This window comes from Thamnophis elegans, chromosome 14 (assembly GCF_009769535.1).
Source record: "Thamnophis elegans isolate rThaEle1 chromosome 14, rThaEle1.pri, whole genome shotgun sequence".
In the NCBI taxonomy this organism is placed as follows: domain Eukaryota; kingdom Metazoa; phylum Chordata; class Lepidosauria; order Squamata; family Colubridae; genus Thamnophis; species Thamnophis elegans.
In genome coordinates, this window is record NC_045554.1 from 3867637 (window position 1) to 3894452 (window position 26816).

Here is a 26816-nt window from a genome sequence, read left to right on the forward strand (position 1 = left end):
ATCCATCCATCCATCCAGCCAGCCAGCCAGCCAGCATCTATCATCTATCTACCTACATAACTACTTATCCATCCATCCATCATCTATCATCTATCTACCTACATAACTACTTATCCATCCATCCATCATCTATCATCTATCTACCTACATAACTACTTATCCATCCATCCATCCATCCATCATCTAACATCTATCTACCTACATAACTACTTATCCATCCATCCATCCATCCATCCATCCATCATCTATCATCTATCTACCTACATAACTACTTATCCATCCATCCATCCATCCATCCATCCATCCATCCATCATCTATCATCTATCATCTATCTACCTACATAACTACTTATCCATCCATCCATCCATCCATCCATCATCTATCATCTATCTACCTACATAACTACTTATCCATCCATCATCCTCCATCCATATCTATCTATCTATCTATCTATCTATCCATCCATCCATCCATCCATCCATCATCTATCATCTATCTACCTACATAACTACTTATCCATCCATCCATCCATCCATCCATCCATCCATCCATCCATCCATCATCTATCATCTATCTACCTACATAACTACTTATCCATCCATCCATCCATCCATCCATCCATCCATCCATCATCTATCATCTATCTACCTACATAACTACTTATCCATCCATCATCCTCCATCCATATCTATCTATCTATCTATCTATCTATCTATCCATCCATCCATCCATCCATCCATCCATCATCTATCATCTATCTACCTACATAACTACTTATCCATCCATCCATCCATCCATCCATCATCTATCATCTATCTACCTACATAACTACTTATCCATCCATCCATCCATCCATCCATCCATCCATCCATCATCTATCATCTATCTACCTACATAACTACTTATCCATCCATCATCCTCCATCCATATCTATCTATCTATCTATCTATCTATCTATCTATCTATCTATCTATCTATCCATCCATCCATCCATCCATCCATCCATCCATCCATCCATCTATCTTTCATCCATCCATAAATCCATCCATCCATCCATCTATCATCGAGACAACCTCCCTGCCTTACAAGAAGGGACTCTGGGCACCGTACAACAATCAAATAAGGACAACAATGATGTAAATATGAACATTGTATGAATATTTTTAAAAATCAATATTGAAAACTAAGATATATTAACAAAGAAAAGGCAGAAGCCACAGGCAGGGAAAGAGTGACGAAATCCTTAGCGGACCCTGAAGTGGACCCTGATCTTCATCTGAAGATCTTGTAGGTTCCCTGGAAGCCCCAGTTATGCCCGACCACATAACCAGGTCTTGAGAGACTTCAGGGACACGAACAGGGATGGAGCTAACCTGACTTTGAGGTGTGGGAAGAATGTTCCACGATTCATTATATCAACAAACTAGAAAATGATGCTGTAGATGATTTTGAGATTCATGGTTTGGCACCCTGCCCAGAAAACCTGTTAATTCACGACAGCTGCAATTCTATCCACATCAACAATGGAGTGAGGCTCTTAATCCTGAGTAGACTTTTCTGCTTGAGTCATGATGTTGAGCTGGCCAAATTCCCGGCCATCTCGATGACCTGACAGGGGAGACCGGAGCGAAGTCCTGCAGATTTCATATTTATGGGCTAGCAAACTCGGGAAATCTTGTCCTTTTCAGTCACTCCTAGAGAAACTTGGATCTGGGCGTTCTCCAAGTTATCCTCTCCGGGTGCCATCTGTCATCTCCCCTGAAATGATGGAGTTCATTTACTGCCGATGAAAAGGGCTGCTTTAGCACAGTCAGAAAGCATCCTTGCGCCGTCTGTTTCAAGTTAGGAGGAGGGAGGGCGCCGGGGTGGGTGGGTGGGGGGAGAGAGACGGACGGAAGCGAGCATCCGCAGCCAAGCCAAAGGATGCTGAAGAAGAGAGAGATTCATTCTGCAAAGCCAGCCTTAATGATGATTGGAAAGAAACTGGGCTTCCATGAGAGGAAACAGAGCAACAGGCATCCTGGTTAACAAGAAGCATCTAGCTGCCATGTTTTGGCCCAAGGAGAATCCTCTGGAAGAATAATTCTGGCTGTATGTTTTCTCCTTAAGGAAGGATATCAAGGTCCGTGTGAACAAGCCTGCTGGTGAATGGATTCCTTTGCTTAGCTGTCATGCTTTCTGGCAGATTTTCACTGCTCTGTTTAACGGAGATGTTCAGAGGAATTGCAGCAGGAGTTCTAGACCGCGAATTGAAGGGTCTGGCACCTTATTTCAGCCCACTCTCCCCTTCCTGGACCCTCTTCTGCTCTCCAGGCAGATGAATTTCTTCTCTCCAATTTCCCCTAATGGTAAAGGTAAAGGTTCCCCCCTTGTACATATGCTCTAGTTGTTCCCGACTCTAGGGGGCGGTGTTCATCTCCGTTTCAAAGCCGAAGAGCCAGCACTGTCCGAAGACGTCTCCGTGGTCATGTGGCTGGCCTGACTCAATGCCGAAGGCACATGGAAACGCTGTTACCTTCCCACCAAAGGTGGTTCCTATTTTTCTACTTGCATTTTTTAACATGCTTTCGAACTTCTAGGTTGGCAGAAGCTGGGAGAAGTCACGGGAGCTCGCTCCGTTACGCGGCGCTAGGGATTCGAACCGCCGAACTGCCAAACTTTCTGATTGACAATCTCAGCGTCTTAGCCACTTGCCCCAGCTTCTGCCAACCTAGCAGTTCAAAAGCACATAAAAATGCAAGTAGAAAAATAGGAACCACCTTTGGTGGGAAGGGAACAGCGTTCCGTGCGCCTTCGGCATTGAGACATGCCAGCCACATGACCATGGAGACGTCTTCGGACAGCGCTGGCTCTTCAGCTTTGAAACGGAGATGAGCACCGCCCCCTAGAGTCAAGAATGACTAACACATATGTGCAAGGGGAACCTTTACCTTTACCTCTGTCTCATCAGTGATCAACCATCTTTTCTGATGCACGCATTTTACCCCCATCACTCCCAAATCCCTCTAGATTTTGATGTTCTTCTATAAAATGTTCACTAGACTTCTGGCATTTGGGAGAGGTTTTTCTTTTTTTTTAACCAATGCTTATTTTTAATTATATTTGAAATGAAAAGGGAAGTTTGGGATAGCAACCGAGCCTGTTTTCTAAGCCTTAGAAGCCTGAACATATTGTCCCCATAAATCTGCATCAGACTACAAAACATAAAATGAGAACAATCCCGGAGAGAGTTATATATTGAAGATTAGCAGTGGATCATGGCAGAAGCATTTTCATTTATCCTTTACATTACGGGATATTAAATAGGTTTTCATGTTGCGTTTCAAAAAGTCTATTTCTTTAGTAGTTAAACAGAGGGGCCGACCCCCAAAAATGTTAGAACTGTTAGAACAAAAACTCTTTTTAATTCCTGTTGTTTGTTCGGTTTTTTTTTTCTTTCTAAAACAAACACCCACCCAGATGCCAATTTTGATCCTGTCTAATGAAGCATAATAAAAGTTTTCAATCTGTGACCCACAAACAATTTCCAAGGATATTGCAGGCATCTCCATTCAGAACGAGAAAGAAGTGGGGAAAAAAAATTGCAGCTCTAAAAATGAGGCTTTGCAAAGTACTAGAAGAGATGTGAAATAAGAAGAGAGAGAATTGAAGCTGTTCAGGAGTCCAGAGGCAGCGGCTGAAGATGGAGCCTAGGTTACAACGATCAAAAATGAACAAAAGAGCAGAATTGGATAGGGACCTTGGAGGTCATCTAATCCAACCCCTTGCTCAGGCAGGAAAAATGGTACCATTTCAGATGGATGGTTCTCCCATCTCGTCTTCAAGACTTCCAGTGTTGGAGCGCCCACAGCTTCTGGAGGCAACTTTTGCTCCACTGGTTAATTGTCCTCACTGTTAGGAAGTTTCTCCGGTTGCTTCTCTCCTTGATTAGTTTCTATTTATTGTTTCTTGTCCTGCCCTCTGGTGCTTTGGATTGAAACCCCCCCCCCCCGGTCTTCTTTGGGGCAGCACCTGAAATATTGGAAGACTGCTCTCCTGCATCCCTGGTCCATCTTTTCATTAAACTAGGCCAGGGCTCAGCAATATGCAGCTCAGGAGCCGCATGTGGCTCTTTCATCCCTCTCCTGCAGCCCCCTGTTGCTCAAAATGTGCATCACAACCGCCAACGCGGGAGACCCGCTGGCACATGAGCTTTTCGACCCCCGGTTTAACCAGCCAACTATGGATAAATCCAAGGAGAGAAAAGTTTTAAAAAGAAAACAGAACATTTAATTCAACTACGTATGCTAATTTTGTGGCCGCTTAGGAAATAGTCAGGCACGGGAAGGTTTTTGTGGCTCCCGGTGTTTTCTTATCTGTGGGAAACGGGTCCAAATGGCTCTTTTGAGTGTTTAAGATTGCCGATCCCTGAACTAGACATACCCAATTCCTCTGTTTTGATCATCCAGGGATGCGTTTTAGGAGTTGAAATGTTCCTTAAAAAAAAGAAAATTAGGGTCAATTTCCACCCCAAATCCGTTCTCCGTAGGAGTGATTAATCATTATCATGCAGGAACATCCTATGCAGATGTTTATGGCAGATACCAAGCAAATGCTTCTGCGGGCAATGGAGTTGTTGTCCACCAGAAGAACAGAAATCACAAGGGAGATCGACATCCTTGGTGGCCATTCCAGAGTTGCTCTCTTAACACAAAGAAATGAAAGCTCAGAGCAAAAGCGAAAGATGACATTTGTTGGAGTCACAGCCATCTGAAAGGCTTCTTGGAACTGCAGAGGGGAATTGCAGCTGGAAAAGGAGGAGAATTTGATCAAGGGAGAGGCAGAGCTTTGGAGCTCTCCTTTAGTTTCTGCATGGACATCTCTTATTTATGTTCGGAATCTAGTAAGAATGGACTGAGGTAGGATCTGCAGGCCTGGTTAGAAACAGGCTCCTCAACCGTTGTCCAAACTACGCATGAGGAGTCAAACTATGGATGAGGGTGCTTAGTGACAAGGATGGAGTATGTGAGAAAAGGGAGGGAGGAAGGAAGGAAGGAAAGGAGGGAGGAAGGGTAGATAGGAGGGAGGAAGGGATGAAGGAAGGAACAGAGGAAAGAAGGGAAGGAGGGAGGAGAGGGTAGATAGAAGGAGGGAGGAAGGGAGATAAAGAGGAAAGAAGGGAGGGAGGGAGGAAGGAAGGAAATGAGGCAGTCAGGGTAGATAGAAAGAGGGAAGGATGAAGACGAAAGAAGGGAAGGAGGGAGAAAGGGAGGGAGGAGAGGGTAGATAGAAGGAGGGAGGAAGGAAGGTACAGAGGAAAGAAGGGAAGGAGGGAGGGAGGAGCGGGTAGATAGAAGGAGGGAGGTACAGAGGAAAGAAGGGAGGGAGGGAGGAGAGGGTAGATAAAAGGAGGGAGGGATAAAGGAAGGAACAGAGGAAAGAAGGGAAGGAGGGAGAAAGGGAGGGAGGAGAGGGTAGATAGAAAGAGGGAGGGAGGAAGGAAGGTACAGAGAAAAGAAGGGAAGGAGGGAGGGAGGGAGGAAGAAAATGAGGCAGTCAGGGTAGATAGAAAGAGGGAAGGATAAAGGAAGAAGGGAAGGAGGGAGAAAGGGAGGGAGGAGAGGGTAGATAGAAGGAGGGAGGGAGGAAGGAAGGTACAGAGGAAAGAAGGGAAGGAGGGAGGAGAGGGTAGATAGAAGGAGGGAGGAAGGGAGGTAAAGAGGAAAGAAGGGAGGTAGATAGAAGAAGGGAAGGAGGGAGGGAGGAAGGAAGGAAAGGAGGCACTCAGTGTAGATTGAAGGAGGGAGGGATGAAGGAAGGAACAGAGGAAAGAAGGAAGGAACAGAGGAAGGAAGGAAGGAAGAAAAGGAAAGGAAAGAGAAACTTGGTTCCCAGATGAAAGGTCTGATTGTCACATGGCAAAAAAGCCAGCAGAAGACAGTTGCAAGACTTCATATCAAACCGAAGAAGGACCTTAGATGCTATTTACGGGGATCCGAAGATGGGAAGGAAGGGCCACAATTGGACTGACGGAAGAAAACAGAAGGGATGGTTTTCGTCTGCAGAAGAGGAGGACGGAAACCAAGGAGGATATTTCTGAGCTGGAGGGGCGAAGAGGATTTCTCAGAGAGCTGAGAATTGTCAAAGCTCTCTGGCTCCGGCGTTAACTGCTGAGTTGGGCCTCTGAAAAAGCTCATTGTGGAAGGCCAGACATCCCCTTCTGCTTTTCAGATCCCCTAATTTAATCCCCCTGACATTCTGTTTAGCATAAAAACTCCCCTAACAGAGGCTAAACTCAGATTTCTCCACCCAGGAGGAGATAAATTCCTTGGATTTTGAATGAGGACCCCCTCCACACACACACACCCCTGGTGCAGTTTTCATGGTGCTGACTCTCTCCCAAAGACCTCCAAAGAGCAGTTGTGCCTGGGGACAACTTTCACTTTTGCTCTTTTATGCTGATTATGAAAGGCCCAGTTTTCTTGGAAAATCCGATCTTCTCCTCCGTTGCAAGCTTATGTTCTGATTTCTCTGGAGACGGCATAAATCTTCCCGCAAGCTTGGAGGGAGGACCCGTTTCCAAGATCAAACATGGTGCAATATGCTGCCCTTCTCCAGCACTTGAAGACCTAATTAATTGCAGCACAGAGACATTTGGAGAGGATGATTTTTTCCCCACCTTCTGGCATTAAGAGCGATGTTTCTCAACTTTGACTTCTTGAAGAAGAGTGGACTTAATCGACTAACGGAATAACGGAGTCGGAAGGGACCTTGGGGGGGGGCTTCTAGTCCAACCCCCTGCTCAAGCAGGAAACCCTTTCATACGAGTGGTTGCCCAGACTCTTCTTGAAGGACTCCAGTGTTGGAGCACCCACAATCTCTGGGGGCAAGTCGTTCCACTGGTGAATTGTTCTCGCTGTCAGAAATTTCCTCCTTAGTTCTAGGTAGCTTCTCTCCTTGATTAGTTTCCACCCGTTGCTTCTTGTCCTGCCCTCAGGTGCTTTGGAGAATAGCTTGACCCAGTGGTGGGTTTCAAAAATTGTTCGAACCTACTCTGTGGGTGTGGCCTCCTTTGTGGGAGTGGCTTGCCACCCATGTGACTGGATGGGAGTGGCTTGCTGCCCATGTGACCGGATATGAAGATGCCGACGACACTTGTCAGAACCACCTTAAATGACCTCACACACAGCACTGGCATGCATAAGAATAGGATGTCAACTTGTTTTTCAAAAGGCATCTTTGGTTTGCGTTAAAACAATTTCAACACACGCAAAGTTCTGATTGCACCACAAATGCAGTAGTCATCCTTACCTTTCACAGAGGCACTGAGTTTTATAAATAGGAGCATGATAGTGTAGAATAATCATATCCAAGGACCAGTGGTGGGTTTCAAAAAATGTTTGGAACCTCTTCTGTAGATGTGGCCTGCTTTCCGGGTCCACTGGTGGAACCTCTTCTAACCGGTTCGGTAGATTTGACGAACTGGTTCTACCGAATAGGTGCGAACTGGTAGGAACCCACCTCTGGATGGATGGATGGATTTATGGATGGATGAAAGATAGATAGATAGATAGATAGATAGATAGATAGATAGATAGATAGATAGATAGATAGGGATGGATGATGGATGGATGGATAAGTAGTTATGTAGGTAGATAGATGATAGATGATGGATGGATGAATGGATTGATGGATGGATGAAAGATAGATAGATAGATAGGATAGATAGATAGATAGAGAGAGAGAGAGAGAGAGATAGATAGATAGATAGATAGATAGATAGATAGATAGATAGATAGATAGGGATGGATGATGGATGGATGGATAAGTAGTTATGTAGGTAGATAGATGATAGATGATGGATGGATGGATGAATGGATTGATGGATGGATGAAAGATAGATAGATAGATAGATAGATAGATAGAATAGATAGATAGATAGATAGATAGATAGATAGATAGATAGATAGGGATGGATGATGGATGGATGGATAAGTAGTTATGTAGGTAGATAGATGTTAGATGATGAATGGATGAATGGATTGATGGATGGTGCGAACTGGTAGGAACCCACCTCTGGCTTGACCCCTCTATTCTTTGTGGCAGCCCCACAAATACTGGACGACCGCTATCATGCTACACCTAGCCTTTTTTCCCCATTAAATAACATCACTTCAACTCCCAGAATTCCCCAGCCAGCTTTGCATGGTTTTTTTTGTTTAATTCTAGGAATTGAAGTTGACAACTCCTCAAGGTGTCACGGTTGAGAAGCACCACCTTACGAGCACCACTTGACCAAACGCAACTCCACGCCCTTGTGACCTTCTGAAAAGCAACTTAAGGTAAAGGTAAAGGTTCCCCTTGCACATATGAGATACTCATTCCCAACCCTAGGGGGCGGTGCTCATCTCCATTCCAAAGCCGAAGAGCCAGCGCTGTCCAAAGATGTCTCCATGGTCATGTGGCCGGCATGACTCAACACCGAAGGCGCACGGAACGCTGTTCCCTTCCCACCAAAGGTGGTTCCTGTTTTTCTACTTGCATTTTTTATGTGCTTTCGAACTGCTAGGTTGTCAGAAGCTGGGACAAGTCACGGGAGCTCACTCTGTTACGGGGCGCTAGGGATTCGAACTGCCAGCCTTTCTGATCGACAAGCTCAGCGTCTTAGCCACTGAGCCACGGCGTCCCAGCTTAAGAGCAACTCAAACTAAGCCAAAAAGAGAAAAGTACATTTGGAAAGGAAGAGGGGCCTAAGAGGAGAAGCTGAACCAACCCTCTGCTTGCCTTTCCTTGCCCTCCACTCCCAAAGTCAGAGGGGAGAACTTTCTTTTTTGACAATGAAAGCTGGCATGAAAGACATAAAGTCGCAAAGAACCTCAGGCTCCATTGCAGAGTTGACCATTTTATCTATGGTCCCACCAGCACGCCGAAGGTTAAAAGGGCCTTGCCATGCAAAACATCTGCCAGGCATGCGTTGGCCTCCTTCCGTTGACCTCCTTCCGACACGAGTTTTTACGGGTTACACAGAGATGTGTGAAGTGTTAACCAGCTGCTGGGAAGTCATAAACGAGTGGGATAAAAAAATTGTATACTAGTGGGGCGCCATTAAAACCAACAAAGGCAATAGACGAAAGATGACTCCAGGCAGGCGCCGAGGGATGAAAGAGAAACAGGCTTGAGCTGATGGCATTTATTCCGCTTGGAATAAATGTATTATACACTAAAATTCCCAAAAAAACCAGCCCCAAACATTATTAAACTAATAAAAAATGAGAGCCATGGAGCCGTTGGGTAAGCTTCATAAAATCCCAAATACGTTGGTTATAAATATAGGACTTTGCAGCCCATTTTAGCTCTATCGGATGTCTTTCAACTGCATTCTCTCTCGAGAACGGACTCGGCAACGATCAGAGAGCACGGTGAGTATCTTCCATCCTGCATCATAATAGGCAACCATTAATATCTTGAGTCTTAGAGCAGAAATGTGTACTCGGTGAGCATTATTATAGAGAAGTGGTACTTTACTGCAAGAGGGAAACAATAGCTAAAGAAAGAAAAAAAATGGCCCAGTCAAGATCGCAGAATGTTTCCTTGACAAAACGTTTGCTCATCCCATTAATCGATTTCTTTGGAAGGCGAATATGGCTACCAAATTCATGCAATCCCAAGGTGGCGTGCATCAAACACATCCCCGTGTCAACACAGCAAAGGAAAAAGGGAAACCAACAAAAAAAATAAAAATAAAACCCATTATGGTATCTACTTCCCAAAAGGGAAAATGGTTTGCATCAAATTGTTAATCATTTGTCGGTGGGATGCTTTGGCTGTCCTACATGCACATGTGAAAGAAGGAGCCATGGATTAAAAGAACATATTTTAATTCACTAGCGCAGTGGTTAGAGTGCAGTGCTGCAGGCTACTTTTGCTGGCTGCCAGCTGCCTGCAGTTTGATAGTTCGAATCTCGCCAAGGCTCTTGACTCAGCCTTCCGTCCTTCTGAGGTTGGTGAAATGGGGACCCAGATTGTTGGGGGCAAGAGGCTGACTCTGTAAACTGCTTAGAGAGGGCTGTAAAAGCACTGTGAAGTGGTATATAAGTCTAAGTGCTATTGCTTCCTTCCTTTCTCTCCCTCCCTTTCCTTCCTTCCCTCTCTCCCTCCTTCCCTCCCTTCCTCTCATTTCCATCTCCTCCCTTCCTCCTTCCCTCCCTCCCTTCCTTGCCATGGTGGCACAATGATTAGAAATATTTCTGATTCTGCCTACTGCCAGGAGTTCGATCCTGACCAGCTCAAGATTGACTCAGCCTTCCATCCTTCCAAGGTCGGTAAAATGAGGACCCAGATTGATGGGGGCATTATACTGACTCTATAAACTGCTTAGAGAGGGCTATAAAGCACTGGGAAGCAGTCCATAAATCTGAGTGCTTTGCTATTGCTATCCATGGATCGAGAGAAAGAATTTGACACTTTCTTCCCCCTAGAAATCTACGTGCAAATGTGCTTCCTGTCTTTGCAAATGAAGCCAATTACAGATTAATTCGAGCTGCTAAGCTGATTAGGATGGTTACAAACTGACACATTAAGGTGGGGTTTTTTTTCTTACATACCTGGCCCTCCACTATCCATTTAGAGACGGAGGTCTTGCCATCATATCCAGGGCGGAACTGAAGGGTTGCAGATCGAGGGCTGATGTTTGAGATGACCAAATTGGAAGGCGCCCCAGGAAGTTCTGTAGAAGCCGACAGGTGGAATAAAAAGAAGGGAAGGGTCAAGAGTTTGGAGCGGAAGAATAAACCCATGGCTCAATACTGGGACTTCTCACTCTATTTCATGAGGCAGAATGGAAGCCCTGAGAATCCATCCAACACCACATCCTTCCTCCAAAAGAGTGGTCCATCACTAGGGAGATCCCTTGTTTTCCCATCCAGCAGGATGCCTCTCCATTAGACAGCTGCACAATTATTGATTTTGGAATTAAAAGTCATCTCCTGCGGGCACCGGAAATCCTTGCCTATCTTAGCAAGCCCCCATCTCAACTTAAGTGACCCTTAGTGGGGAGCCGAATTGCCTCGAAGGGTCCTGCTTAAAACGTAATTTCGAAGGTCAGGCTAAATAATTAATCCAGGATGCTGGAGTCCTGCTCTTTGTATACACGAGGAGTGAGGCTCCAAGGATTGTTTGGGGACAAAGCATCACATTTTACAGGGAAGATAAAAAGCTGGGTGGTCTTTTTTGATGGGGCAGGAAAAGAGAGGGGTGCGAGCCGGATTCGTCCATCTCGTTTTCTATCTTTCCTTTTCTAGCTTGTTAAGATTCTTTACCTTTTGTCCCTGTTGACATTTCTACAGAAGTAAAGGTAAAGGTTCCCCTCGCACATCTGTGCTAGTCGTTCCTGACTCTAGGGGGCATGTGATCATCTCCATTTCAAAGCTGAAGAGCCAGCGCTGTCTGAAGATGTCTCCGTGGTCATGTGGCCAGTATGGGGGGGGGGGAGTTTTGCCAGCTGGTCAAAAGGTTAGCTCTCACTTTCTCTCTCTCTCTCTCTTTCTCCCTGCCTCCCTCCCTCCCTTCATGTCTCTCTCTCTCTCTCTCTCTCTTTCTCTCTCTCTGGAGGCCTCCACACCAGTGGTAGGTTGCAGGCAGTATGCCCCAATACGGGTGTACTGGTGCCTGATGGGAGCACCAAGTACCGTTCTGGTACGGTGCTCTGGAGGGCTCACCCGCCCACCCGCTCTCCTTACTGGTATTTGAGCTGTTCGGGGCTTCCATGCATGCACACAGAGTGTATGGCGGCTGCACGGTGCTCCGCCGAGCATCTGGAGCATTGCGGGTGGTAAGTATGCAAGTGTGTGCTACGCGCATTCATGTGGTGGACGCCCGGCCCCGTTGTACCTTACCAGTTGCAATGGGATCCGGAACCCACCACTGCTCCACACATCCCGTTTTTGGCCTCCAGAAGGTGGGTGGAGACGGCGGGTAGATGGGTTGATGTGGGCGGGGCAGCCTTGTGGTCCCATACGGGCCAGATTAATGGCTTTGGTGGGCCGTACCCAGACCCTGGGCCTTAGTTTGAGGACCCTTGTTTCTAGTCCAACCCCCTGCTTAGGCAGGAAACCCTACACCCGGTGATTAATTGTTCTCACCGTCAGGAAATTTCTACACCCTATTTCTCCCCCACCCCACACCCCAAGACATTCTTGTGTTCCGGAACAACCCCTTTAGCCTTAAACTCAATGAAATGCAACCCAGGTATTTCTGGAGCCTTTCCAAATGCCGCTTGACTGACCTGGGGGAACTCCGGATGAGATGGTCGACGAAGTGACCAGGCCGGTTCCCTTCGCTGTCAGAGCTGCTACCTCGATGGTGTAAGTGGTGAGAGAAGACAAGCCTGTGATTTTGTACTCGAGGGTTGTGTTAGCCAGAGTCTTAGCCAGGCGAGATTCGTTCCTGCTGTAGACCTCCCAGGAGATTTGATAGCCTGGAGGAAAAAGAGGAGGAAGCCATGAAACCCGGCTGATACTATCAGAAGCATCTTCTAAAGGGTGTCCCAGTGGCGCTCGGTTAAAGGGCCTCTGCCAGAACTTAGCACGGAGCTCCTGAGGTTTCCATTACTTCAGCTGAAGGGGAAAATGCCTCCATTTAAGGAAAATTTGCTCGGTAATGAGAAGCCATCAAAAATCGGTCTTCTGCCAGATTCTTTGATCTGCTGCCTTGAGGAGCCTCAAAAAAAAAAAAAAAAGGAGAAGCCATCTCTCTCAACAGTATTTGTAGCCTTACAACTACTGACACCTCTTGAACTTCACCGCTTCGATGGTCCTCTTGGCATCAGGAAAAGTCAGGGATGGGTTTCAGCCGGTTCGCACCGGTTCGGGCTAACCGGATGGTAGTTTTAATCTGGTTCACCGAGCCGGTAGTTACAAGGATCAGCTGACCCTGCTCACCACAACCACACCCCCTCCCAGGAGTTTCCACATGGCCCGTTCATCATGCCAGGTAAGTGCGGGGGCCCCGTGGAGGTCCTGGGAGGATGAAAAATGGGCCTACCAGAAGTAGCTCACTCCGTTACGCGGCGCTAGGGATTCGAACCGGCAAACTGCTGACCTTTCTGATCGACAAGCTCAGCGTCTTAGCCACTGAGCCACTATGCCCCTTTGTATGTCCCTTCTCCCTTGTATTGTGGTGTGAGCAAATAAAGGATGGGACTCGATTGGATCTCACTCTCTTGTCTCTGGGTTGGTCCCGACAGGGAAACACGGATGCAAAGACAGACAGAAATGTTCTCTTTGACGAGAACCAAAGGAAGCAAATGAGATGCTAATTGGCCCAGGGGAACACATTGCAAAGTCAGAAAGAGGGGGAAATGCCTTTGTTCTGTGTCGCTGCCCTAACATAGACACTTGCGCGCCTGGCAAATCATTTTATCTTGTCATTCCGAGCCACGTCAGGCGAAGCCATTATCCCGATGTGCTGAAGAACCTAACTCTCCACCCCGCTTACCTATTGTGGACTTCTGGGGCAAGATTCTAGTAATGCTTTTCTCTCTTTCTCTCTCCCTGCTTCCGTCAACCTCCACGAGGCCCTGATTTTTTTCCCCCTCAATTCTTCTTCTGATTTTACTTGTTCTCTTCTCTCTCTGCCTCTCAGCCTTCCGCCAACACTTCATTCATCCTGGAGCTCTTTTATGAACCTTGCTGGTGATCGTGCCCCCGGAGCGCCTGGGGGAAAAAATACAGGCTTGATTGCATCTTCCTTGGTGATTAGGCCTGGGGCAAGACAAGACAGATCCTCTGGAAGTGAGGTGGGGAAGAGCACAGGTAAAAAAAATAAAGCATCAAGAGGCTGGGGTGATTTTTTTTTTTTACTCCCCACGAGGAAAAGATATTTGGAAAGGTGTAGTAGATCTCAGAGGAAGAGGGAAGTGAATGATGGAGAACTGGACCAGAAAGGCTCAAAAATATGCAAAGATGGATTGCAAAAGGGGAGGCAAGAACAGGTGGAGATCCCCGAGCTGCCAAAATCGTGGTGGCAAATGTTGTGTTGGCTGCAAATGTTGTGTTGGAAGCGTGGCGGCATGAATCTTGCTCCAACCAGAATGAGCTATGCTTTAATTTCTTTGACCTGCAAATCAGCAAATTATTTGTAAGGAAGGGTATCCCTTCCCGAGAATTGGCTCATTATAAATAAGAGGAATGAGATGAGAGCGAGTTAATGGCCTTCTTTTCACAGGACCTATGAATGTGCTCCCCTTCATGGATCACTGCCTTGTCATGGCGAAGATGGGGAAGAAATGGAGGTAGTGACAGATTTTATTTTCTTGGGCTCCAAGATCACCGCAGATGGGGACTGCAACCAAGAAATCAAAAGAGGCTTGCTCCTGGGGAGGAAAGCGATGGCAAATCTAGACAGCCGACTAAAAAGCAGAGACATCTCCCTGCCAACAAAAGTGTGTCTAGTCAAGGCTATGGTTTTCCCAGTTGCAATGGATGGCTGTGAAGGTTGAACCATAAGGAAGGCTGAGCACCAAAGAATGGAGGCCTTTGAACTCTGGTGCTGGAGAAGACTCCTGCATTGAGTCCCTTGGACTGCAAGGCCATCCAACCGGTCAGTCCTAGAGGAGATCAACCCTGGCTGCTCTTTAGAAGGCCAGATCCTGAAGAGGAAACTCAAAGACTTTGGCCACCTAATGAGAAGGAAGAAGGACTCCCTGGAGAAGAGCCTCATGCTGGGAAGGATGGGGGGCAAAAGAAGAAGGACTACAAGGCCATCCAACCGGTCAGTCCTAGAGGAGATCAACCCTGGCTGCTCTTTAGAAGGCCAGATCCTGAAGAGGAAACTCAAAGACTTTGGCCACCTGATGAGAAGGAAGAAGGACTCCCTGGAGAAGAGCCTCATGCTGGGAACGATGGAGGGCAAAAGAAGAAGAAGGGGACGGCAGAGAATGAGGTGGCTGGATGGAGTCACCGAAGCAGCCGGCGTGAGCTTAAATGGACTCCAGAGGATGGCAGAGGACAGGAAGGCCTGGAGGAACGTTGTCCATGGGGTCGCGGTGGGTCAGACACGACTTCGCAACAATAACAATAACAAATGGATAAGCTGATGAAGGCATGTTTTTAACCTTCCTAAGGAGGTGTGAATCCCTATCAGGTTCAAGAGATCCTTCAGCACTCATCCAAGCATCACGTGACCATGTCATAATACCCTGGCACCAAGTAGAATGGTTGTTGATACTTCAACAGTAGCATCAGAGCTGAGGTGGCGCAGTGGTTAGGGTGCAGTACTGCAGGCCATTTCAGCTGACTGTTATCTGCAGTTCAGCGGTTCTAATCTCACCGGCTCAAGGTTGACTCAGCCTTCCATCCTTCCGAGGTGGGTAAAATGAGGACCCAGATTGTTGGGGGCGATATGCTGACTCTGTAAACCGCTTAGAGAGGGCTGAAAGCCCTATGAAGCGGTATATAAGTCTAACTGCTATTGGTATTGCTATCAGCAGGAGAAAGCTTTGAAGCTGGAAACAGGAAGCGTGAACTGACAGGCAGAACTAAGCTCGCAGAAGAAGTCTCAGTGTCCAATGAATGGGGCAGATAAAAAGAATCAGGAAAGGCAAATTAGTGACGTCTTCCTTCTTTTGAACAAGAAACTAACTTCAAAAAAAATATTATGGAATGTGACCGATGAATGGCCAAAAGTGCTGAAGAGATGGAGAAGATCAAGTCCGACTCAAATGAAAGCAGTAAAGAAGTTTTCCTTTATGCACTGGCCTTAGTAGCTTCTTTGTAAAGGGCCGTGTAACTGAAACGGATGACCTCAGGAGCTTCGGAAATAATTTTCTGTTGATCTGGACTAAATTCTGGATAAGAGAGCTGTACATCCAATCAGAAACTGTCCGCCTGCATCCAGGCCCTCATAAATCAGAATTTATCGAGGGAACGAGGAAGACACTGAAATTTGCAATGGGCAATTTACCAAAAACTGTCTTGTTCCCTCCGGTGCCCCCCCCCCTATTTTCCTCTTATTCCATGGGTTAGATTTAAAGACAAAGTCACAGTAAATGACACCTTCGCAGCGAAGTGACGAAGGAGGAATCTCCTAGGAATTCTAAGCTATCTCTGCAGCTTTATCCAAACCACCTCATCCTTCGCAAGCAGTGAATGATTTTTGTCACTTCTACTCTTCCAGCCTAAAGATTCCTCACAATACGGTTTCCAGCAGTGACCATAGCAGGGGAGCAAAATCTGCAAGATGGCATCACGATCGATGCCCTAACCAACATCTTTCAGACATGGATCTGGTCTCTTAAAGCTTGACCGCTACATCTTTAGACCGACATTATATCACAAATAAAAAGGGATTACGGTGCCTTCTTTTTGGGACAGTGGAATTAACCTTCTACATGTGGCGGAATCTCCACCTAGATCAGAGGGAGAGTTTAAGAGAGGCCCAAGCTTTCCCTGTTTGCCTGAAAATAAGACCTCCCCGGATAATAAGCCCAATTGGGCTTTTGAGGGCATGCGCTAATAAGCCATCTCCCTAAAATAAGCCCTACTGGAAAATATTGCAACACAGCAGCAGCCATGAGGTGACCATGCTTGCCACCTCCTGCACCTCAAAAATAATGAGACCTCCCCAAAAATAAGGCCAAGCACTTATTTCCAGGGTCAAAAGAAAATAAGACCCTGTCTTATTTTCGGGGAAACATGGTGGAGTCCTTGCACTGCAGAAAGTGGCACAAGTTGACCTCCAGAAGAATCCCCGGAGACTTCTCTCGCCATTTCCAAGGGAATGAAGTTAGTCTGGCGAGTTTAAGGTCGGAGGAAAGCAATCAATGAACCATTCAAGAAAAATCACAATGGTAGTTTTATTGCTAGTCAACTATGTTACAAGAATCTTGCTTGCTTGATTGCATTCTTGGGAATGGCAAGATAACGCTTCAAAAATTCTAGTGGAAGTCGCAAGGACTCTAAACTCGAATCTCTCTTAATCCCTCCTTCCAGTCTAGCTGGAGATTCTACCACACTACCTCAGTTACCGAACATCTAAGCCACTGTGGGATTTCTTCGTTGAAGGACCGATGGGTCAATGAGCCTTTCCCCCACTTTCGCTGATCAAGGTGTCACCTCTATGGGTGATATATATATACCCCCGTTCCTTACTTGCAGCCTTCCATCCAGAGGTAGTATTCAGCCGGTTTGGACCGGTTCTAGTGAACCGGTAGCGGAAATTTTGAGTAGTATGGAGAACCGGCAAATACCACTTCTGGCTGGCCCTGCCCTCCCGCCCCCACCGTTCCCTGTGCTAGAATCCCTTGTTTTTTAGCACAGCTGATTCGCGTGGCAGAATGGGTTGGCGCAACTCAGCCGAGCTAAAGAACAGCTTAGCTTACCAGCACTGACATGGAATGCACTCTTCTAGAACCGGTAGGAAAAGATTTGGAATCCCACCACTGCTGCCATCACTACAAGATCAAACCAGTCGGCCAAAATTCATAGCGTCATTTTGTGTTTCTCAAAATGAAGGATGGGTGCGAAGGAGGTGTGTCTCCCAGCTCCTTTCCCTTTTCCACCTGTATACATCCCTTCCCATCCGGTGATTCGGAATCAATTTTTGGACCAAGCAGAATCAAGATGGAAGGAGAACAGAAGACCCATGGAAGGGAAATTGCTCCCACTCCAAGTTCTAAAACTCTTCACCCAGAGCCCCAAATTGCCCTACACCGTCTTTAAAACTCCTAAAAACCATGGTTGAAAAATTTCACTTTGGGGTTTCCACGGAAAGGCGGGATGCTAAATTGTGGACACTTAGCTCCTTCCCCATTCTATTTCATTGCTTTTAACTGGATATATGCAGGAGGAAGGCTGAAAACTTCGCCTATGCAACATAAATTATTTTCCCTAGAATGATGGTCTTCTTTTTCTGTCCTTGGATTTCAGATTCATTTATCATAATGACAAATGTTTGCTAATAAACCCTTCTGTTGCCTACTGTAGCTCAAATGTATGATGTGAATAAGAGGAGCATACTCACAATGCACAAGAGGTGTGAAACCATTACGTGGCCGTGTGGGTTTTAAGTGGCAGAAAGGTCCACTATGACCAAGGATGGGCTTCAAAAATTTCAGCAATGGGTTCTCTGCCCAGTTGCTCAGTGGGTGTGTCTATGGTGGGTGTGGCCCTATTCGGCCTCCTGCACCACCCTCTGTGTGTGTGTGTGTCCATTTTTGCCTTTCCCAGGCTCCGGAGGCTTTCCTCTCGCCTCTGGGAGGACAAAAACTGCTTCCCCTGGGCTCTGGAGGACAGAAACGGGCATATTTCCAGTTTTCTGGAGCTTCCAGCAGACCCATTTCCACCCTCCCTGATCCTCTGCACGGGCCCCCCACTTACCTCGCACCCAAAATGGGCTGCGTGGAGATTCTGGGAAGGGAGGAGAGAGGTGGGCGGGACTGGGGGCGGCTGGGCAGGGCCAGCCAGGGGTGGGATTTGGGGGGGTGTCTCCAAACTGACCATAACATTAGCTAAGGGTTCTCCCGAACTTGGACAAACCTGTAGCAGTCCATCCCTGAGTATTACAACGTCCTGACAATAGTGGCACAACGAATGGGCTTTACGTTCTGAATCTTGCCAAAATAGAGAAGTAGAAGGGAACCTTCTCGATCCTACCTACGTGTTTGCGAAGGAAGCTGATGGACATATTTGCTCAACGGAGAAGCGACTCAACAAGCTGTTTGCCCACCTTGGAGAGCAAGGCAAACATCTTACACACCTCAGTGTGAATTTAGGCAGCCCTAAGGGTGGTAGAAGAGCAGAAAGCGAAGTTTGTACCCTTGGTGGTGGTGGCAAGGCATGATGTTGAGGGAGCTCAAAGGTGGTGTAGATGTGCTTTCTCCCACAGATCGCTCTTGGCGAGCTCAATTATTGTCAAATAGCAGTAACTGGTCCTCATATATCTCCATCCGCTCTTTGGAGGACTTCATCGCTCCAGAGAAGCTCAAAGCCAAGATCTTAACATTTTCTCTCAGCCAGAGGCTCTTCACAAACACAAGTTTCCCTGAGCAGAACAATTTCCCCAGCCTTCCTTTCTCCTACTTTCGCGAGGCCAATTGCCCCCTCCGTGACTTTTCTTTTGTGAGGTGTTTTTTTTCCGACACCACTTTGCTGATACTTGCCTGTAATAATGCCATTTTTCTCCACGGGTTCTTGCCAGCTGACCTTGAGCGAGGTGTCCAGAATCTCCGTGAAGCTCAGGTGTCCCACCGTTCCTGGTGCTGGGAAAAACAAAAACAGCGACAACAACAAATAAAACCCTGTTAAGAGGAAAAAAGCTTCTCTTATTTGGGATCAGATTCAGGTCAGCGGTTCGGGGATTGAAGAAATAAAGAGAGCCAGCAGCCGAGGGCTAACCGAGAGTGAGAAACCGAGAGCTGTCAGAAACACGGAGGTGCTAAAGATGATTGCGCTTATCTCGCTGGTACGGATGCTTTTAGTCACTTCCTCCCAGCTGTTCACCGAAGGGACTGGGGTGGAATTTGACAGCACAGATTTATAAATAGAAAGAGGAATGGGCTTCTCTGAGGTTGGGGAAAAGGAGGGGTGGAGGGGTTAGGAAAATCCCGTGGATTTTCTCCATTATTTGGAAGTGACTAAGTGTCAAAGCACAGCTAAGTGAAAGCATCTCAGAATGCCAGAGTTTGGGAGGGGACTTGGAGGTCTTCTAGTCCAACCCCTTGCTCAAACAGGAGACCCTAGGCCACTTCAGACCAATGGGTGCATCTCTTCTTCATGAAAGGATGCTTATCAGAAGAATGAATCCTAAAACATTTAGCGGTGGCCATTTCTGTAACGCTTATGTTGCTTTTTCACTTTCAATGAAGTGGTTAAGAAGCCCTGAGAGGATTCTTGTGGTTGGCTGTAATCAGTTGTCCAGAATCTCATCTTATTATGGCTGGGTGGATTTTGCTCTTGGTTGCTCTTTGACTCAACAACCGTTCACCATCTTTCCTGGAGATCAGGAGTCTCCAACCTTGGCCACTTTAAGAGCTATGGACTTCAATTCCCACAACTTCCCCTGGAGTGGGGGGAGAGAGAGAGATGGAGAGGCAGAGAGAGAGACAGAGATGGAGAGAAAGAGGGAGGGAGAGGGAGAGAGAGGGAGGGAGAGATATGGAGAGACACAGAGAGAGATGGAGAGACAGAGAGAGGCAGACAGAGAGAGAGGCAGAGAGAGGGGGGAGGAGGGGGAGAGAGATGGAGAGGCAGAGAGAGACAGAGATGGAGAGAAAGAGGGAGGGAGAGGGAGAGAGAGGGAGGGAGAGATATGGAGAGACACACAGAGAGATGGAGAGACAGAGAGAGGCAGAGGGAGAGAGGGGGGTAGGAGGGGGAGAGAGATGGAGAGGCAGAGAGAGAGACAGAGATGGAGAGAAAGAGGGAGGGAGAGGGAGAGAGAGGGAGGGAGAGATATGGAGAGACACAGAGAGAGATGGAGAGACAGAGAGAGGCAGAGAGAGAGGGTGGGAGGGAGGGAGGGAGAGATGGAGAGACAGAGAGAGGCAGACAGAGAGAGAGGGAGAGAGGGGGAAGGAGGGAGAGAGAGAGAGATGGAGAGGCAGAGAGAGAGACAGAAATGGAGAGAAAGAGGGAGAGGGAGAGAGAGGGAGGGAGGGCGAGATATGGAGAGACACAGAGAGAGATGGAGATATAGAGAGAGGCAGAGAGAGAGAGAGAGGGAGAGGGAGAGAGGGGGAGGGAGGGAGGAAGAGAGACAAGGGGAGAGCTAACCTTTTGACCAGCTGGCAAAGAACAAAAGAAACCCATTGGAGTATTTTAGAAATATTAAATGAAATGCCAGTTTGTGGTTATGTATTAAATCTCGGTATATTTTACGATGAAGGACATTTAAATACTTGTAGTTAAATAAAAAATGGAGGTATAAGGGTAACATGTCTAAACATTTGAGTTAAAATACTTGAGTTAATATGAATTACGCTTGATGACTGTGGAAGAGATGCACGAAAACCTTTTGTGACCAACTGATACACTTTCAACAGTATGTAAAGAAGGAAGATTTGATGCGTTGTGCTTGTTTTGAAAATAAAAATAAATTCTAGTCAAGAATAACTGGCTTGTTATGCTAGTTAGATGGATGTCAAAAATGCCGGATCAATAGCGCTGGTTTAACGTGCAGTCAGAGGAAGTTCTGAAGGCTTCAAAGCCAATGGATGTCTCAGGACCTTAATCCAGAGCAACCATCCGCCAAAGCCACTCTGGATTTCAGTAAACCTGTGTAAAATTAAGTGACGCAACAAGCTTTCCTTGGTTATCAGATTAATCCCTTTTCTGGGTCTACGGAAGCTCAGCCAAAGGGCTCGTTCCTTCCTGCCTATAAGACAACTGACCCGAGATCAAAACTAGCCACGTTTATGAACACAGGGCCATGGCGGCAATGAGATCCTTCCTTGACCTTGTTAATTGGGTTGTGTGAAACCAGACAAGGAGGCTTCAGTTGATCAGGCAGGCCTTAATTATCCTCTCTGCCCCCCCCGGATTTCACGAATGAGCTAAAGAACGAGCTGCCTTCTGCAACGGTGGCGGACAGCGGAGAATCCCTGCGGCTGAAGCCCACTGCGGTTGCAAATCTTTGCACGGGTTGACAGGCAGGCAGTTCTAATTCTGCCCTGCCAAACTTTTTGCATCTTCTAGGCTCCCAACTCCCCAAAATAAAATAAGATATATGCAGAGATGGGCTTGTTCCCGTTGGCAAGCTGCGAGGCGCTTGGGTGACAAATGCTGCACACCGCAGAAAATCCTTGTGAAATATACCGAGATCAGCGAGAAACGCTGCTATAACTCAGCGCGGATTGGACAGGACGAGGCCTCGGTATGTAATGCCCAGGGGTATCTTCTGGTTGAAATGCTCTAACCTGGATTTTTTATTTTTTTATTATTATTTTTATCAGCAGCCTCTACTTGAATTCTTCCGAGATTTCAGAAAGGCCCTCTTGATGTTTCAATATCTGTCTTTGAAGTGTTGAAGGGTTCCTTCTCCTTGGCTAATATGAATCAATAATTCAACCTGGTGATTCATTTATCTGGTCTGTATCTCAAGAGACCTCCGGAGCTGCCTTTAATGGGTCCTTAAAGGGGGTCGCAGTCAGGCTCTCCCCGCCCAGATCGACCCTTCCTGGGTTTCAGCAATCCATCAAGGGCCTCAGCCTCAAAGATCCGGAGATTGGCAGGTGGAAAGAGATCTGAATGCATATTAGCTCTAAGGTGTTTTTTTATATATATATAGATATCTTGTTTCTCTTATCACCAACAGGCATTATAGCATCTATACCTGTGTTTCTCAACCTTGGCAACTTTAAGAAGTTTGGGCTTCAACTCCCAGAATCCTCCAGCCAGCTTTCTACCAACAACCATTATAGCATCTACACTAGAATATAGAATAACGGAGTTGGAAGGGACCTTGGAGGTCTTCTAGTCCAACCCCCTGCCCAGGCAGGAAACCCTACACCACTTCAGACAAATAGATATCTAACTTCTTCTTAAAAACGTCCAGTGTTGGAGCATTCACAACTTCTGGAGGCAAGTTGTTCCACTGATTGATTGTTCTCCCTGTCAGGAAATGTCTCCTTAGTTCTAAGTTCCTTCTCTCCTTGATTAGTTTCCACCCATTGCTTCTTGTTCTACCCTCAGATGCTTTGGAGAATACCTTGACTCCCTCTTCTTTGGGGCAACCCCTGAGATATTGGAAGACTGCTATCATGTCTCCCCTAGTCCTTCTTTTCATTAAACTAGCCATGCCCAGTTCCTGCAACCATTCTTCATATGTTTTAGTCTCCAGTCCCCTAATCCTCTTTGTTGCTCTTCTCTGCACTCTTTCTAGAGACTCCACATCTTTTCTATATCATGGCAACCAAAACTGGATGCCGTATTCCAAGTGTGGCCTTTCCAAGGCCTTACAAAGTCGTATTAAACCTTCACGTGACCTTGATTCTATCCCTCTGTTGATGGAACCTAGAACTGTTATACTGTTGTTTCTCAACCTTGGCAGCTTTAAGAAGTTTGGGCTTCAACTCCCAGAATTCCCCAGCCGGAATTTTGGGTGTTGAAATCCGAACATCTTAAAAGTTGCCAAGGTTGAGAAACACTGATCTGCAGTATAAAAGATGGACAAATATAAAACTTGTCTAATGAAATGATAATTTAGCCCTTCCTCGCTCTGCTTGTGCAAGTAACAGGATGCCTTAATTACAGTTGATTCTTAGGAACAGGGCAACCAATTCATAAGGCTCGATAATTTACAAACCAATTCCCAGAAGGCGAAGCTGTACATTATTTATACCCTTGCAGCCAATTCTCTTCCAATGTGGAAGAATTCCCCGAGATAAGAGTCTCTTTTTTCTCCTTCTTCCAGATCTGCAGTGATCCTTTGCGCAGGTTAATCAAACCGAGGAAAGGTTTTCACCCAATTAGGAAGGCTATAAACCTTGTTCATTGTCAGGCTACGCATCTCTTGTGGAAAAACAGAACAGGCTCAAGAGGCTGGCTAGGAAGATAATCGGTGGCATTGGGAGAGGGGGAGGGGTGTAAAGACTTAAGGAAGAAGATTGGAGGAACTGGATATCCCTCTACTCTAAATTTGCAGAAGTGATAGTTAAAAGGGTCACTCCGTAAATATCTGAAAATTTATGCGTTTAAAGAATGCAAACATCCGTTGTCTGTTGCCATAGGGGAAAGGAATAGATTGAATGGGCTTTGAGGTTGCAGAGAATTAATCTGTTTTGTTTTGTTTGTTTTATTAGTTTTGTATGCCGCCCGCTCCCAAAGGACTCTGGGCGGCTCACAATAAAACAGGGAGAGGGGGATAAATAGGACAATACAACAAATTAAAAATACACAACATTCACAATTGAAGCGAGGCTGGATACTTCAACAGCCCCCAGCCTGTCGGAACAGCCAGGACTTAGTAGCTTTACGGAAGGGCCGGGAGGGTAGTAAGGGTCCGGATCTCCACGGGGAGCTCGTCTTAGGGAAACATCTCTGGAGTAAGTTGTTCAGCATTGGAGGTACGACTTACGACCGTCATTGGGACCAGAATCTCCATGGCTAAACAAGGTGGTTGTTAAATGAATCACACCCGATTTCATGACCTTTTTTGGCCAGGGTTGTTGAAGCAAATCCCTGCAGTTATCAAGCTAATTACTTAATTGGCTTGTTAAGCCAACCCAACCCCGTTGACTTTGCAAATGCACTTAAATTTCATTCAGGTGCCCGAGGGGATGTTGCAACAGTCATATATCACTTTTTCCAGTGCTGTCATAACTTCAAATGGTTGCTAAATGGATGTTTGTAACTCGAGGACTCCCTGTAGTTAAATAGGGGGCTACCCTTAACCAGATGTCCTTAAACAAATGCTGGAAGGATCTTGGTCTGGATCAACTGCATCGGTCAACAAGCTGGAATATTTGACTTCCCGATGCATGCCTGCGTGACACTGGTAAAGACAATGGTTCTACTTACTGTCTTCGTGAGTCTGAAGTAGCTGCGGTGGGCTGGGTGGCCCATCGCCCGGGGTGGTGAAGCAGAGGATCGAGGTGTAGTAAGCCGTAAATTTCTTCAGGTTGGTTATGTATCCTCTGTGGACGCCATGAAAATCTGGAGGAATGGTGACGGCAGTCTTAACATCTGGGGCATCAACTGGCCACGCCAAGAGCTGGATGATGGAGGAAAGGTGGGATCAAAGAGAGAAGACATCCTTTGAGGGTGAGATACCATCCACTGGCCAATGCCACAGATAGCAGAGCTCGGATTAGCTCAATTACAAAAGCACAGAGGTTCTTATTAATGTAGCTGAGTCATCTTGGACAGATTTACCGTGTTTTGGGGGTTTGCAATATATCTAAACACAGAAAACAATCCACCAGCCCAATCCCCCAAGGCCTTGAAGCTGTTTTAAGGGCATACAGAACAAGGGACATCTTCCTTTTCTGCTTAATAGTGGCGTGACAAATAAGAATAACAGAGTTGAGAGAGAGATTGGAAGCCTTCCAGCCCATCCCATTCTGGTACCAATGGCTCAGTGGTGGGTTCCGGCCGGTACTGCCTGGTATGGGTGTACTGGTGGTAGCTGGGGGACAGCGGCCACCGTACGGGAATGGTGGCTCGTTTGGCCCACCCGCTTTTTGATGCACATAGGTCAATTGCTCACACGCACACAGCATGCAGTGCCTCCGCGACCTCCGCTGAGCAGCTGGGTGCCACAGGGCGGTGGCGTGCCCATGTGTGCCCAACGAGGGTGCCCGGCCCCATCGCAGTGTACCGGTTGCGACGGGATCCAGAACCCACCCCTGCAGTGGCTGTCTTGGAAACCTTTTTGAAAACCTCCAGTGATGGAGCACCCAGAACTTCTGGAGGTCAGCCGTCCCATGGATGAATTGTCCTCACTGTGTAACCTCAGAGATGTCAAGAACGTTAAGAGTACATCTCAGCAAAGGAAACCATTCAGGAGTTGAGGGGAGGAGAAACCAGGATTAATAAAAGAAGGAGGCAGATTATCCCTATAGTCCAGGGGAAGGAGATGCCTGGGAGATATGGTGATAGTATGAAGGAAAGAGGTTCATGATGTGAATCTGTAGCGCATTGGACTCTGTAATCTTAAATGTTCAACTCTTGGTCAAGGTGAGGTAGGGCCCCAAGGTTGAAATCCTCACCTTTAATTTAAACCCTGTCTCGTAAGAACAGCTCTCTCCGTTTCTCCCTGGCCTGGATTAAAATCTCCCTTGCTCGCCTCTGGATGAAAATCCCTTCTAAGGTGAATCCTCTCACGCTGCTTAATAAGCTGGCTCCAAGATATAATGAACTACCCTTGGCAGCCTTGCAGGGAGCAGAAGACAAATGGGAGCCGGGCTGCCCACATCCCACTTTGATTTAACGGTGATTGATCTGTTTTTGCATCACTGTGTTATCTTGCCATCGGGGCTGAGGCGCTGAGAGGGCTGCAGCGGAGGATTTTGGCTGGAGAAATGCTGTCTCTCGCAACCGCAACGCAACCACAACGCTGGGCTTGTGACCACAACGGGATGGCCTCAAGGTTGCAAGCGAAGTAATCTAGCTAAGCATGTAGCTTAATCCATTACGGCAGAGGGGGGGGTCCCAAGTTGGGAACTTTGAGGTCTGTGGACTTGAACTCCCAGGCTAGAAACCAGGAGGTGGTGAGTTCTAGTTCGGCTTTAGGCATGAAAGTCAAATGGGTGACTTTGGGCCAATCACCAGGAGACGGTGAGTTCTAGTCCCGCCTTAGCCATGAAAGGTAGCTGGGTGACTTTGGGCCAATCACCAGGAGACGGTGAGTTCTAGTCCCGCCTTAGCCGTTAAAGGTAGCTGGGTGACTTTGGGCCACTCACCAGGAGACGGTGAGTTCTAGTCCCGCCTTAGCCGTTAAAGGTAGCTGGGTGACTTTGGGCCAATCACGAGGAGACAGTGAGTTCTAGTCCCTCCTTAGCCATAAAAGGTAGCTGGGCGACCTTGGGCAATCACCAGGAGACGGTTGAGTTCTAGTCCCGCCCTAGTTATGAAAGGTAGCTGGGTGACTTTGGGCCAATCACCAGGAGACAGTGAGTTCTAGTCCCGCCTAGCTATGAAAAGTAGCTGGGCGACTTTGGGCCAATCCTTCTCTTTCAACCCTTGTTGAAGGGAAAATAGGAGGAGGGAGGAGAATTAGATGTGATCTCTGCCTTGAGCTGTTTACAGAAATAACAAGGTGGGATGCAAATAAATAAATAAAAACTCTCAGACGTAAAACATACAACCCCCTTCTCCAATTCATAATGGCAGAGAGGTGTGTG

The 26816-nt window shown here is 46.9% G+C and overlaps 1 protein-coding gene across 1 annotated transcript in view; it reads right to left on the bottom strand.

Annotated features, from left to right (window-relative positions):
* The window catches only part of LOC116517819 (protein sidekick-1-like), a 43311-nt gene extending 18146 nt beyond the window's left edge, over positions 1-25165 (bottom strand). Inside the window, exons 1-5 of the mRNA XM_032230995.1 lie at positions 25073-25165; positions 24493-24685; positions 19137-19235; positions 12264-12455; positions 10585-10706 (exon numbers count right to left, since the gene is read on the bottom strand). Of these exons, the coding sequence (XP_032086886.1) occupies positions 10585-10706; positions 12264-12455; positions 19137-19235; positions 24493-24685; positions 25073-25165 (699 nt within the window). The remainder of the gene's footprint in view (positions 1-10584; positions 10707-12263; positions 12456-19136; positions 19236-24492; positions 24686-25072) is intronic.
* Positions 25166-26816: the final 1651 nt, after the last annotated feature.